The sequence below is a fragment of the Parasteatoda tepidariorum genome, chromosome 5, assembly GCF_043381705.1.
Source record: "Parasteatoda tepidariorum isolate YZ-2023 chromosome 5, CAS_Ptep_4.0, whole genome shotgun sequence".
In the NCBI taxonomy this organism is placed as follows: Eukaryota; Metazoa; Arthropoda; class Arachnida; order Araneae; family Theridiidae; genus Parasteatoda; species Parasteatoda tepidariorum.
In genome coordinates, this window is record NC_092208.1 from 17,722,839 (window position 1) to 17,738,228 (window position 15,390).

General features: G+C 27.3%; 1 protein-coding gene across 1 annotated transcript in view; it reads left to right on the plus strand.

The window, feature by feature from the left end:
- The window catches only part of LOC107445693 (Importin 9), a 44,445-nt gene that overhangs the window by 15,833 nt on the left and 13,222 nt on the right, over positions 1-15,390 (plus strand). Inside the window, exons 11-19 of the mRNA XM_016060163.3 lie at positions 623-720; positions 2,146-2,285; positions 4,707-4,785; positions 6,347-6,427; positions 7,335-7,482; positions 8,772-8,850; positions 10,625-10,773; positions 12,949-13,077; positions 13,504-13,605. Of these exons, the coding sequence (XP_015915649.1) occupies positions 623-720; positions 2,146-2,285; positions 4,707-4,785; positions 6,347-6,427; positions 7,335-7,482; positions 8,772-8,850; positions 10,625-10,773; positions 12,949-13,077; positions 13,504-13,605 (1,005 nt within the window). The remainder of the gene's footprint in view (positions 1-622; positions 721-2,145; positions 2,286-4,706; positions 4,786-6,346; positions 6,428-7,334; positions 7,483-8,771; positions 8,851-10,624; positions 10,774-12,948; positions 13,078-13,503; positions 13,606-15,390) is intronic.

Sequence of the window (15,390 nt, forward strand, 5' to 3'; positions counted from 1 at the left end):
TGTTAGTTTCAAAATCTCGAGGTTAACCTCTGAATTTTTATGAATTTAATTAACTATTTTATAAACAAATAAGTATTTCCCAATGATTTAATCTATGATGTAAGCTATTGAGTAAGAAATTCTGAGCTTACTTGGCTTATGACATGACAATGAGGGTTCAAATGAAAGCTTATTTTTATAGAGCTCAAAATTTACATTAAAATAAAGATAGTTTTTATCAGAGAAAGACAAAGAAAAATTCATTTTATCGCATTCTAAAATCTTTCCTAATCAAAATTTTGAACACCTATTTTAATTTCTTTTACTAAATTTCGGTCCAATTTTAAAACTACAAGTTGAAATATCTGCATTCTGCTTATAGACTCTTTGATTATTCTAATGGTGTTCTGAATGAAGCTAATTTAGTCTAATTAGAAGCTAATTTAAGAGTAAGTCTTTAAAAAACTATAATGTTTCTCTCTCAAGACCTATCTAACATTATAAATTCTTGTTATTTACTATTGTAAATTATTAAAAAAATTTTTTTTTTTGTTAATCAAAATAAATTATTAATCACCAAATTGAAGTGTTTTATGAATGCACGTAAAATGTATTAAAAATTCATACAACTTTCTTCAATTAGTTGTTGGGTGTGGAATTTGAAGGAGAAACAGTTAAAAGCTTATGTGCAGCTGTTACACGTCATATACAAGAAACAAATAAGAATGCAAATCCTTATTGGTGAGTAAAATATTCCGTTTGAATTATGAAATAAAATTGATAATCGTTTTTACTCACTCTTTTTGCTATTTCATTGAAGAAGAAATGCTATTGTTAATTTGCTTATTTTTGTGCTGTTAAAATTATTTCAGCAAAATTCAGTAAAAGTACATTATAACAATTTTAAATAACAAATCATACTGTTGTTATAGCAAGCTTGTCATTATTAGAGCCTGAATTTTAATGACTTAAAAAATTCCTATAGATGCCATTAAAATTGTAAAAATCCCTGATTTAAATAAAGTAAAACTAAAACAATGTTTTCCTATCTAGAATTACTTTCATTCAGGTCAAAATATGTAAACTGATGCAATACATGTTTTGCATTTATTCAAGTTTGAAATAAATGTTATGTGCTAAAATAACAAAAAAAGAGAAACATAGTGATTCATGAGCATAATAAAAAACGGAGGAAAAAGCCTTGCAAATAAAATAAAAAATATCTAAAAGAAAAAATTTACAAAAATGCTAATTTCAACAAAATCTGGGCCTTAGTTTTATAAACAAATACACATATTCTTCGAAGTTTGCTGCAAGATTCATAAAAATAGAAGAAATTTTCTTTTGTTAGGAGAAAGATAACTTCACCAAAGGTCAACTAAGCATTTAATTTATAAACATGAGGGGTAGATTGAAGGGGGGGAAAAGAATTCATAAGAATTTTGTTTACCTGATGAAATATCCTATGGATATGCTGTTGTATGTATTAAAATAAATGCTTAACTTGTTTTCATAGATACCTTAATTTATTGAATTATGCTATTCTAGAAGTCTAGAAAAATATATTAGTGATGATACGCTAAGTTTGTGATAGACAATAAAACTCTGTCTAAAATATATCATTTAAACTAAATATTCTGTTGTATATTTTATAATCTTAATCAAATATTTTCTTAATCAAATTTCAAATATTAATCTTAAATCAAATATTTTCGTGTACCTTCCTTATTTATTAGCGACTTGCTCATGATTTTATTTATTTTCTCAGCTTCAAAAAAAAAAAAAAAAAAATTCTCCCTGAAGTAAGTACTAGATTTTTAAATTCCAATGAAAAATTTATTTAGAATATTTTAATAATTTGTATAATTGTTACTAATATTAACTGTTAAGAATGCATTCTAAAAAATTCCTTTTTTCATTCTGTATCATTATTTTTTAAGTATGTGTAATTTGTTTTAAGAGAAATATCTTCTCAACTTGTTAGCAACTGTGCTCTTGAATAGAATAAGTAATATGATTTCATGTTATTTTTACTAANGATTTCCTCTTTTTTACTATCTGACTACTCTCATCCCTGTAATATGATTTCATGTTATTTTTACTAAAGTTGATTGATATGAAACAATTAAATAAACTGAAATTTTAATATCAATGTATCTGTTTTAGGTGGAAAGTGCATGAATCATGCATGCTTGCAATTGGTAGTTTATCTGAAGCATTTTCTTCTGGTATGGAGCAGAACAGTTTACCTTTTGATTTAGCTGGTTTTTTACATTCTGTTGTAGTTGAAGATCTGAACTCATCTGGTAATGATATCTTACTTTGTTTAATTTACTTTCAAGTATCTCATTACTGATTTTTTACAAAATCTTAGAAATTAGAAATTTTGTGTAGAAATTTTGTGACATTTTGTTAATTTTTATTATTAAGTAATATTTAAATAGTAATAACCACACATGTCAAAACAATCAAAAAGCAGGTTTTTCAAGTATTGCATGTGAATAACTCTCCCATTCTTGATTTATTAGAGTGCATACAGACAAACTTTCACTTTTATGTATAGAGAGATACAAAATAAATTAATTTAGATCAGAAAACAAAACAAAAAATTATTAATTGCTATTGATAAAACAAGTCTTTCTTTATTATTTGTATTCATATATTTAATATATATTAAAAATACTTTTATTTTAATTAACATAAGGCTAAATGGGTATAATTCTAATGTTTATTAAACAGTATATTATTTTACATACTGGCAACGGTAAATTATCATATATTAGTTTTATGTATCTTTTATACTCATACAGCTTTTTTATATTAGTTTATTTCATTTTTCACATCAAGTGATAATTTACATACATGTAAACCCCTTATTATTTCTCTCAATAAACCATCAATATCAATGAAATCTGACTTTGAATCATGCCTAATGAAAAATAATTTGCCATCATGCACATATGCATTTGCTTTAATAAAGCCAATTTCATAAATGTCAGTTTATCTTAAAGAGGCAATAAAAACTGTATTAAAGCTTCTTACAATATAGAGAGTCAGATATATTATATGTATAAGTTTATAAGAATTTGAAAATCAATTTATCATAAATATTAATCCATGTATTAAGTTCAGTATTAAATAAACAAATAGTTATTAATCCATGTATTAAATAAACAACAAAATCAGTTGTCTGAAATTGTTGTTTATTTACTTGTTCTGCAGATTTTTTTTTAAAATTATATAATCTATAAAAACTGTTATAATACATGTGTCAGTTTTGTGAGGTAAATATCTTCAACTAAACTATACTATCTGCCCTGTTAAGGTTGGGTATAGAAAGAATGAAAAAGTTGCAAAAAAAATAACAATTTAGAAAGAGAAAAACTAAAAAAATAATGGCCGGGTGAAACATAGTTAGTTGTACATTTTACGAAGTTTGGCTAACCCAGAAAAATAGTAATTCTTCTTCTTCAAAAAAACAGTTCTAGAAGACAACAAGTATATTCAAAACACATACCTTTTTATTCATAAAAAGATATCCAGTCCTGGATTGGAGATGAGTTTAGGATGAAACAAACAAAAACTTTTTGGCTAGTGAAAAAGGAATCAGTCCAGTTCTTTTTGAAAAAAAATCACTATTGTTTTATTGGAGGAAAAAACAAACTAGACACATCATCATGTTGAGGCACGACATCATTTTAGGAATGGCTCATGCCAAGGATGTGGAACTAGTGATGACTGGAACAGGAGTTACAAATGACTGCGGGGGATTTCCATCCCTGACGGTAGTTGGTCAGCGGGTCATCCTTTAAAAAGCTGGAGAATTTATCAGGAGAGTTCTGGCGACGAGGATGGGATATTTTCAGCGAACAAAACCCAACATCAAATGAAGATGGCGCAGAGAAGCCATCTTCGAGAAAAAAAAGCTTCTCCACCTTAGGGAGGTGGGAGCAAAAAATGTTAAAACTCCGTTAAGCGGAGGGCAGCAAATTCTATGACATCAAATTATCGAAAAACTATCCGTCTTTCGCGCTCTTCCTTTTTATAAGATACAAAAACTTAAAATTGAAGTTGTAGTGCATGTTGTGCAAGTTAAAGTTAAATTACCTAAAAATCACGAGTTGAGACGAAAAATTGATTATGTGTTAAAAGTTACGGTTGAGAAACACAACAAACACGCGGAGATGAAAGACGCCGACGACCCGTGGAATTCTCAGAAAAAAAAGGGTGGAAACTTCTCGAAATAAAGGGGCTCTTTTAAGGAGCTGGTAAGGGATTTTAGGGGGAGAATGTCCAAAATGCGCTACCGCTTAAGGGGCTAAAGAAAGATGATGAAATAAAAGAATGTATTACAAAATTAAAAGAATTAGTATTATTGATTAAAAAAAAGGATATTTATAAATTAGGCTGTGACCTAATGTCACACTATCTAATTGTGATTTGTACAATTTAATCTGTAATAAGTAAAAATGGGAAAGAGAATTATTAAATATCACAGGGAGGTAAAAAATTAAGACGCATAAAATAACCTGGCGTAAATATTTGTAACTGACTCATAGAAATCATAACAACATGAACCTCTGTACTAAAACAGCCATATTTTTTTAAAGTATGTAGTAGTTTGAAGTTGAAATTGTTAAATATTTAAACAAAATCTATTTCTGTCCTCTGCAAATGTATTTTGTTTTCCATTTAGAGGAATTTTTAAATGTGTATATATGTTTCAGCATCACCTTTTCTGTATGGAAGATGCTTATGGTTTGCAAGTCGCTTTCCTACAGTCATGAATGAAGAATTAGTAAAAAGGTACAATTTTTATATTGCTTAAAGAAAAAATAAAGATTTGAAATTTTTTTTTAAATATTTAGTTTTGTGTAGTGCTCAAAAGAATTAAATATTATAATTATGTGTATAAACTATGAATTATGTGTGTTAGTAAGCTAAAATGCATAATTTAAACATATTATGCAAACAAAAAATGTGATTTCTTTAATAAAATTGAGTATCATTGAGGGTTATTTCCCCTGAAAGCAAATTCTACAAAACATAAAATGAATGAGGTTATCAAAGGGTATTCTCATTAGAATGTTGCAAACATGCTTTATTAGATTCATTTCTGGGAAACATTGGCCAATTTAATTGAAGAATTCATTCATCAAAAAAAGTAAATTCTACTAGCTGAGTACAATGTGGCCTAGCGTCCATTCTTCAAAGATTGCTGCAGAGTTAATGACCACAATAGGTCTGTAAATCTCATCCCTAAATTGCTAAATCACCAGACATTTTCATCCAGATTCATAATATAGCAGAGTTATTTCATGTACCACATACTCTGCAGTTTATTATTGTTAGGTTGTACATTAAAATGGAACTTTCCTTTTAGAACACATTGAGATGCTCCTATGCCTGTTTTCTTTGTCAACTAAATGAAAACAATAGATCTCTATACAAACATATAGTGTAATCAGTTTGAAACAGTTTGAGTCAAAACTCTGCTACCAGTAGCTTTCTTAAGGTGCCCTGCCATTCATAGTGTTATTGCCAACATATAATCTTGTCCTAATATTCGGTAAATATTTCTAGATTTCAAAAATCAATTCTATAGCCTGGAAATTACGCTATGGGATTTATTTGGCCAGCCTCTTAAACTACCAAAGACTCTTTAGGCATATTAAATCATATAATTGAGACATCCTTACTGTTACAAAACATCTAACGAGTGCCAATCATTTTTAATCTACTGCTACAGAAAATAGTTGCACTGGTACCTTTTCACAGTGTATCTAAAATGTATAGTTTTCTAGGTTACAGACAAAATATGCATTTTTCTTGTGAATGTCATAATTCTTCTTTTTAACCATTTATTTAACTTTTTTTCTTCAAGTTTTTAGTTATATGGGTGTGTCATATCGAAGGGCACAATATCCTCTAATGGTTTTGAATAGTCTTTCCCATTGATGTAGGTAGTGTTGGATGACTTTACTCTAATAGTTTACACTTTTCAAATTTTATCTTTTTTGCTGTTCATCTATGCAAATAAAAGTTTATTAGGATTTATCTTGTTTTAACTTTTACAAAGTTAGATCCGATTTGTCATCTAATATTTATAATTGAATTTAATTATTCTCCATTCATGCCAGAATCAAATCATAAATTTCGGAATCTAACCTTTTCATTAATTTAATTAAAGTTTAATGTAGAGAAAAATGAGAAATTTTAACTTGTTAAGAATTTATGAAGTTTTGTAAAATTATAATACTAAAGTATACTTACATAGCACATTTTTATTCAGTGATTAATCACAACAAACTTTAAATTTTGCATAGTTCATTGTTAAAACGCCAATTACAATTTCATTTTATTGCAGATTCTTAGAAGCAACAATTCTTGGTCTTTCTCCTACACAACTTCCTGTAGTGCGAGTATCAGCTGTTAGAACTGTAGCTGGGTATGTTTTTTGTCCCATTCATATATATATTACATTTCAAAATTGATCACATTATTTATTTAATTTGTTTAGCAATCTTCCATAATGGATATTACCTGTTGATAAATATTGACTTCATCCTCCTTTGTAGAAGGCCTATAACTAAAAATATCTGATTATAATTTGTATTGGAGCTATGTAAAAAGTGCTTGAGGTGTGGGGCTTATTGATTACTAATAGGTGTACTCTATTGTGCATGGTCAATATTTTTTTCATGACAGTTAAAAAAAATTTATTTTGAGATTTTTCAAATTTTGTTTAAACCATCAAAAGTCTTAAATGAAAACATTCCACAAAATCAACTTAAGATTTCTCAAGCTTTTAAGCAAAATTAGCATTCTATAATCTAGTCAGCCTAATATTTTAAAATCTTCCATTATCTTAATTTTATTCGTTTTTTATTTCCTTCTCCTGATTTTCTTAGATATTCATTCTAGATTTTCTTGAGACATGACCAGTTTAGTTTCATCTTCCGTATATCTTCTACTCAATAGTTGTCTTACCAAGATCTTCATTTCTTATCTTATTATGCTGAAATGTCTTTATTTTTCAAACAATTCTGTGTGTTTAAGATTTGGATGACTATATTTTTATTGTGTAAATTTTTTTTTTTTAAGGGTAAATTTTTATTTAAAATTTTCTTGCTCCCCCCCCCAAAAGTATTTAAGAGTTTGTTATATAATTGCTTTCTGAAAAATTATTGAATTTTCCACATTCTAGCTTCGAAACATATTTTAGGTGTGGGGAATTTTTCCATCAACTAAATAAATATTCTAATTCTGTCTATTTATGTAAGAGTTTCAATTTTTTATAATTTATTTACTAATTCTACATATTGAATAATTAGTTTTTTTAAAATTAAATTTAGGTATTGTGATCATCTTAGTACTACAAAACATGTTCATATCCTGTTGCCGTACTTACCAAGAATAGTGGATGGGCTCATTTCCATGGCTGTCCAATTTCAATCGGAAGTATTGGCCTTAGTATTAGAAGCCATAGCAATAGTCACAGCTGTAAGATATGATTTATTTTAATTTGCGCAATTTTTTTAATGTGATTAAGAATTTGGCTTTGTTTTTTTTATTATAATTAGAAAGTAAAATTGTTTTGAATTTTAAAAAAATCTACCGGCTCTAGATTTTTTTTACAAATCTAGTGTCTAGATCTAGTGTCTGCCTCTGTTGCAGTAATCTTTTTCAAAAAATTTTCAATGTGCATACTACATTCCATACAAAGTTTGTTTAATGAAGAATAGTGCAGAAGATATTAAATTTTGCAAATGTTTTATGAATATTTTGATATGAAAATGTTATTTATGCTGACATTGGTTGTTCGAGTTATTTTATTTCAAAATAAAAGAGATATTTTTGCCTCTCTTTGTCACATTGATCACAACCACATATCTAGGGTTAAAACTTAGGAGGCTTTTTATTCTTCTATTTAAAGAAAAGTCAAGATGTTTCACATACAATGTACTATAATATCAAAGCATTGATTGTATCCATCTTTTTATCACTGTATCTTTACGTATACAAGCCTAAAGTTATTTTTTAGAAATAAATAAATAAGAATGATTTCAAACGTATTTTACTTGAAATAATGATGATACTGAAACCAAATTGTCTATGTCTAAATTTACTTACTAAAAATTTATTATATAAATCTTAATCAATCTCAGAAAAGCAGAGATTTCAATGCATTTTTATTGCTCATTAGATCTTGATTTTATGTTAACTGATTAATAATGATGTTTACTATTTACTAATTTTACATTGTGTGTAAATGTAACTCAAATTATCCAAATGATTTCTTGGATAATGTGTACTACAATTACAAAGATACAGATCTATAAATAAAAATGTTAAGTGTAGCTAAATCATTGAAAGACAAATTTTCTCAGTATTATAAAAGGTTTCTTGCATAAATAAATGTTATTAGAATTTTATTCATATAAATGACTTCTGAACGAAGACAAAATCAAATTTAAGTACGGAAATATTAGGCAATTGAGCTATAAAAAATCATTCATATTAATCAGGTTGTATTTACATTATTAATCAGTGTGTAACCTAAGTTTCATACAATTGTTACTTCATTCCTGTGAATTTTAATAACACTTGAATGTAATAGTACCAACATTTCCTTAATGTGAGATTTCTGTTTGAAAAACTTAATAAATCTTTACTATTTTCTGTTAATATATCAAACAAAAAAGTTTGCTTAGTATGAACTATTTCATTTCCAAATGTCTCGGGCTTATTTAAATCAAGATGCTTAAGTTTTCTTTTTTCTCCAACCTCAGATTGACAATAACTTTACTGCTCAAGTGGAAAATAAAGTCTCTCCTATAGCTATTGCTGTATTTTTAAAGCACAATAGTGGTGAGTATTTCTGCATTTCTCACATTACTTAGTAACTTATTACTTTTCAAATGTTACTAGTTATTTTTCTTGTTCATTTCAAAGGCTTATATATCTTTTAACTTCTTTAAAAACAATCACTATTTTGATCCATAGTGGACTTAAATATTGAACTTGCTTATAAACTCTTGAGTTCTATAATCTTTAAATTGCTTCTGATAATATAAAGTTTTGCCTATTTAATCATGGCATGAAAGATGGTTGTTTTCACTAAATAAACCATTTAATTCATCCACGTAATGAAAAACTTAAAACATAAAGCTAATAAGGAAAAAAAATATTCAATTTTATACCGTAATAATAATTTGTATTATAATAGTACAATAGAAATGTAGGTTTTTCAAAATGATGAACTCAATTTATTTTATTGAATGAATTAAACAAACTACATACTGAGGAAAAGTTTAAGTTTTGAAGATTTTAGCATAGGTTTCAAATGTTTTGTATGCCTCAACAGCAACTAAACTCATCCCACACTAAGCACCTGTGACTTTAATGCAGCTGTTACTAATTGGTGGTAAGCAAAACATTGGACCATCCTTGTTCCCTCAGTATGTAGAATGTTTATATCCAATTTATATTTTGTAAAAAAAAAATTAAATTGAGTCTTATTTATCTTTAATAACTCTGTATAATGAGACTTATGTTATTATTGTGATGTAGAATTTTTTATATTATTATAAGGATATCTACTTTGTGTTTTTAATGTATTAAAATTAGGGAGGAGCACTTCTATAAAAAGTTTTCAAAAATAAGTTTATCTTTTTCCCTTTCATATATCATTTACTTGTAGAAATTATTCTTCCAATGTTTATGGAAGGTATTTCCACTCGCTATTGGCAATCAAATGTTTATAGTTGGCAAGTAAGTCTCAAGTTAATGCTGCCTTGTAAGTCTCCCAATAAAACTATTAATTTAAATTTACCTATTTATGTTCACATTGTCATGCCTTACTATAGAATAAGAAAGCAGAATTACTCATTTTTTACTGTGAAATCATTGCTTTTTAAAGCAGAAACCTTGAATATTGAGACAGCATTATTTTAGTTCAATATTATTGCTATAAATACGGCTTAATTTTCAAGTTTATACATTCTTCTAGGGTTTAGGTCGCCAAAAATTTCTTCATAATACATCTGTTAACATTTTAATAATGTTCTTACCTTTCATGAATGTAAAACTATGGAGAGTAAAAATTTTAGTCTGGCTAGTATCTTTAGTACTGAATTTTAATGTCCTTGTTTAGGTACTAAAATCTTTAATGACACATCTCATCATGATTACATTATCAAGGATTTGGTTGGTAAACTAGTCTCTTTTCATTTACAATCCGACTAGAAAGTAGTTTTACACAATGTTCTGAAGAAAATTGTTTGTTAATTTATTAATTAATCCAGTCATTTGCATTCAGCAAATATCGAGCAAATGCAATTATAAGAATACTTTTTTTCCTTTGATTCTTGGGTAGTTCTGTTTTATTTATTTATTTGTAATTTACTTGTGTGTCTAAATTTCTTAAAATATTTCGAGCTTTTCCAAAATAAAAATTTATTCTTAATTTTTTTTTTAATTGACAATTTTCCAGTCTCGACATACAATTATTAATATGCAAAATATTATTTACAAAATTGTGATTTGGGCATTGATGTGTGTCTGATAGTTACTAACTTTTGTTCGAAAGTGTAGATGTGTTTTAAATATTTGTGTTACTTTTTAATGAGTCAATTTTATTTAGATCCTGTTTTAATTACAATTGCTCAAGACATTTTTACCAACCTATGCAAGTGTCCTAATACGATTGCTCCTCTGCAACAGCGTTTGATACCTACTTTAGTCTCAATTTTACAAGCTCAACCAAATAAAGTTCCTTCAGGATTGCAAGCAGTATGTACTTATTGTTTAGATCTTGTTTTATTGTCTTTTGCTTTTTATTTTTTTATCCAATTTATAATTTCAGTTAGTTGAAGGTTTTGAATATATGTTCACAATATTTATGCATATGTATCAAATACAGGCAAACCTTGATATTAAGTATTGGAAAAGAATCCATAAAAATTTGTAATATTAAACCTCACAGCATCAAGATTTGAATATTTTAATCATCATTTTGTAATTTTTATTTTCCCAATGTTGTAACCTCTTTTAATATTTCTTGTTGTCCCCAATCACCACATTCTACAATATTGTCCTCAATATCAACTTCCTAATAATTGTCAGTTTCTTTTGTGTTTATTAAACTAGTAGCAAGTTTTTCCCTAAATTCTGGCTGGCCATTCTTATCTATGCACACATATCTTATTTATCTGCTTCTGTAGGAATGAGTGATTTAGGCAATTTCTTTCCAAGCATAGCAGTATCTCTTTTAGCATCAAGATATATGTTATAAAATTATTAAGAAAAGTTTCAAAGAAATGGGAGTTCAAAAAAATTTTTAAATTCTTCAGAACTTAAGGAGAAGAACAATTTTTTTTATTAAAAGTATTTCATTTTTATTAAAAGTATTTCAATTAAAAGTATCAAGTGTTTTGATGGTAGTATTCTACTAAAAGAGATTTTTTTTCTTCTATTAGTAACATAGTAAATGTGTAGAAAATGTAGAATTTTTCATGATATCAAAGAATTTGTGTGATTGAAATTCATGATATGGACATTTGGCGTTAGTTAAATATTTCTTTAAATTTTTATTATTTTTTATTTTCTTGTAGCTCATGGCAAATAAATTACTTTTCATCAAAATAAACATCACATAATATATACTTCATTAAACAGTAATTAATTGAAAGTTTTCCAAACTGTTCTTTTTAAAGCTGTGTGTTCTGTAGCAGTGGTTTCCAAAAGCTGTTCTGTGGAACCTTAGAATTCCATGGAAAAGTATATATGTTCTGAGAGTTAGAATTTTTTTTTTTTACTACTAATGATTTTTGAAAGCTGTAATTATATTTATATCCAATCAATAAGCCATTATTTATACTATATTTCAATTATTTTTATGAAATGCCTATAGAGAAAAAAAATAGCTAAATTTTTAAAAATGCAGACAAATTTTCTAACTGCAATGAATAAAAAATTTTGTAAAAGACATAATATAAAAAATGTTTGTATTTCTAATAACTTTTCAAATCAAAATATATAACTGAGTTCGGCAATATAGAATACAAATTTCTGATAACCATTTCAATGTTAATAACACCTCTTTTTCGTTTTCACTATATTTCAATTCAGCCAGTTCATTTATAGCTTAGACATGCATCAAATAAAAAATAATTCTGAACTAGACTAGATGAGACTCCTGACCTGTGAATTACACTCTCTGACATAACTATTATTGATAAAACTATTACTGGTTTTTTTAAAATTATTATTGATAAAATGATTAAAAAAATTAAAGATATCCAAAATAATTTTGTTTTCTTTGGTAAATTTATAAATTGGGGGTTCTGCCAGTAGAAGCTTTATCATTTAGTGTTTTGTAGGTGAAAAAAAAATTGGGGATCTCTGTTCTACAGTATATTTTTTGCTTACTTCGATAACAATGAATTGATAACTCTCCAAATGAATATTAATGCTGCCACAGATTTAAATTTGAAAGAAGAAATAAAAGACTACAAATTGTTGCCATATCTAATTTTCAATCACCTCTATGACAGAAGTGTTTTTAAATTGAATATCTGTCAAAAATAGTAACATAATCTTCATCACATAGCTAGTTGATCTCAGCATTTTCTTGATCAACTAAAATGTATATGCATGTTTTGATCAATTAACAGATCTGTATCACCTTATAACTCTTGTTCTGAAATTAATTCATAAACTATCTGAATCATTTGCATTTTCTATTTCTTATGTTATGTTTTAGAATTTTAACTTAAAGCATATATATATATATATAATTGAAAAATTATTGACTTATGAAACATTTTTGCCTTGAATATAATCCATTAAATACTCTTTGAGTTAAATGTCCTTCCGATTTCTTACCACTTTCGTGTCATTTTTTTCTATTAATAATTGTTTTATTTAGTTGAAATTAGTGTGTCTAATAAACCAAATCTATTACAGGCATCCCTGGATGTTTTATATACAGTTGTTCGAAATAGTCCACAGCCTGTACCTGCACAACTCATTTCTCATGCTTTTCCTGCAGCTATCCATTGCATTATGCACACTGATGATAACAGTATACTTCAGGTATGTTGTTCTTTCAAATATGAAATAATGTGCTTTAGAAAGGTGCATGATCTCAGTTTTATTATAAATCTGCTGTAATTAAAATTCTGCCATTCTTTGTTTGAAAATAATTTTTAGAAAAAACACTATTTAAAATGAGTATATTTGCTGCACAATCCTAATTCTTCCAATGGCACTGTTTGTAATGTTGAAAATAAAGATGGCCCCTGCTATTAGAAAGAAGGGGGACAAAAAAGCATAGTTTGTAATATGAATATTATCACTACAATTGATTAATTTTTTTTAATAAACCCTCAATCTTAAAGGGTCAATTTTGACATGGTGATATTGATATTAATGTATAGAAGCAGTATTAAAAAATTTTTTCATTTGTTGAAGAATTATTTTTTGCATTTATGGAGGTTACACTCGAAATTCTTATTTCAGAATGGTGGTGAATGCTTAAGAGCTTTTGTTTCTGTGGCACTTGAGCAAGTTACATCTTGGCAAGATGAAAATGGAGTAACTGGTTTAGATTATATTATTAGGGTAATTATTGTTTTTTTGTGTATATAATTCGGCTTTCATTGTGTATCATAAAGTGATGCAAAAAAAATAATACTTCTTCAACTAAAAATTTGCCAAAAAAAAAACATTATATATATATATATACATACACACACAGTACAGAACCCGTTATCCGGAAATCAGAAAACCGTAACAAAATTCGGAACATTTTCTCGCCATTTTTTTAAAAAAAATAATAATAATTTTTCCTCATAAGATTTTATGATTTTTCTTTCTTTTTTTAAAGATGTTAACCTTGCCATCATTTTGGAAATAATCATTAGTGTATTACTTCATTGTTTTTTCTTATTTTTAAGATTATTTCCAAAAAAAATTTTTTTTTAGTTGGGTTTAACAATAAAAAAAACGGCTTTTTGTAGCGATTCAGAAAGCCGGAAAAATCAGTTATCCGGAATAGCGATGGTCCCGACCGTTCCGGATAATCGGTTCCCTACTGTATATATATATACACAAAGTTTGGTCCTAACTTCAACAAAATGAAAGAATTTCTCATGGAACAATTGATGTTATGACTACTCCAATTTTAAGTGAAAGTAAATTTCATTGCAGTATTTTTGAACAATTGACCATGGCAAATGCATTTCCGTTACTAATGAAGGAGGGATATTTATCCCAAAAAGTCATTTAAGAAAAATTTATTTATTATATTGTAAATCTTATTACAAAAAATATGGCCATATTTTAAAATCATGAAATAAAGGTCTCTTTAAAGCATGAGGAGATTCATTCTCCTCACATCAAGAATTTCTGTAAGGATTATTAAGGGCTGGACTGAGGGACGATAGCTCACCCAGTCTGACCAATCAAAATTTTGAGCATAAAAATTCTTTTTAAAAGACATATAAAAAGCGTCTTTTGAAACGTTAATTCTTCCAATTAAATAATTTACAGAAAGTTTGACAATATTGTAAGTCATCCAGTTTTTAATTTTGAAACTATGTGAAGATAAAATTAAGGATAGAAACTATATATAGCTATTTTACAACCATTTATATTTTTTTTTATTTATTAACCCTTCCCTCCACACTTTTTAGTACTGAAGATTGAAAATTATTTATATATGCGGGATTGGTCAGGGAAAATAGAAAAAAAAATCAGCTACTATTTTTTGTTTTTGCTATGATAGTTTTCTTTCATCACTTTTGTTTTCTAGCACCGTATATATATATATATANATGTTACATTTGATATATATATATATATATATATATATCAAATGTAGGATTTCACATTTTTTATTGAAATACTTGATCCAGTTGGAGAAATTATTTTTATCCTCACACGGAGAAATATTAACGCGTGCTGGAGCGTCCACCTGTTTTTCTTCAGAATCAGACATTATTCGTTTAATTTTTCTGTTTCTTAATTCCAAAGTCATTAAAATAAAGTTCTAATCGGTGATTAAAGCGAGAAGGAAAAAAATAATAAAGAGAGAAATTACTTTCCTCGCTCCTCTTCAACACACCCACGCATTCGAATTTCTAATCCAAGGTTACGAATCATTTTAGAAGCGAAAGTCGATTATCAAAAGATGTATTCCATTATTAAATTAAATAGCATTTTCAGTTTTCAATAATAATTTTTCGCGACAGGAAACTATCACTGACGACTTATTTGTTACGCTTTGAAAGCCTAAACATTGTAAGTTCGTAGTGTGGCCAGTGCTTCTTGAAAAAGATACAGGAAAATTCAGGAATCATAATATAATTTTATTAAAGTAAGGGCCAGAGCCCCAGAATCACAACC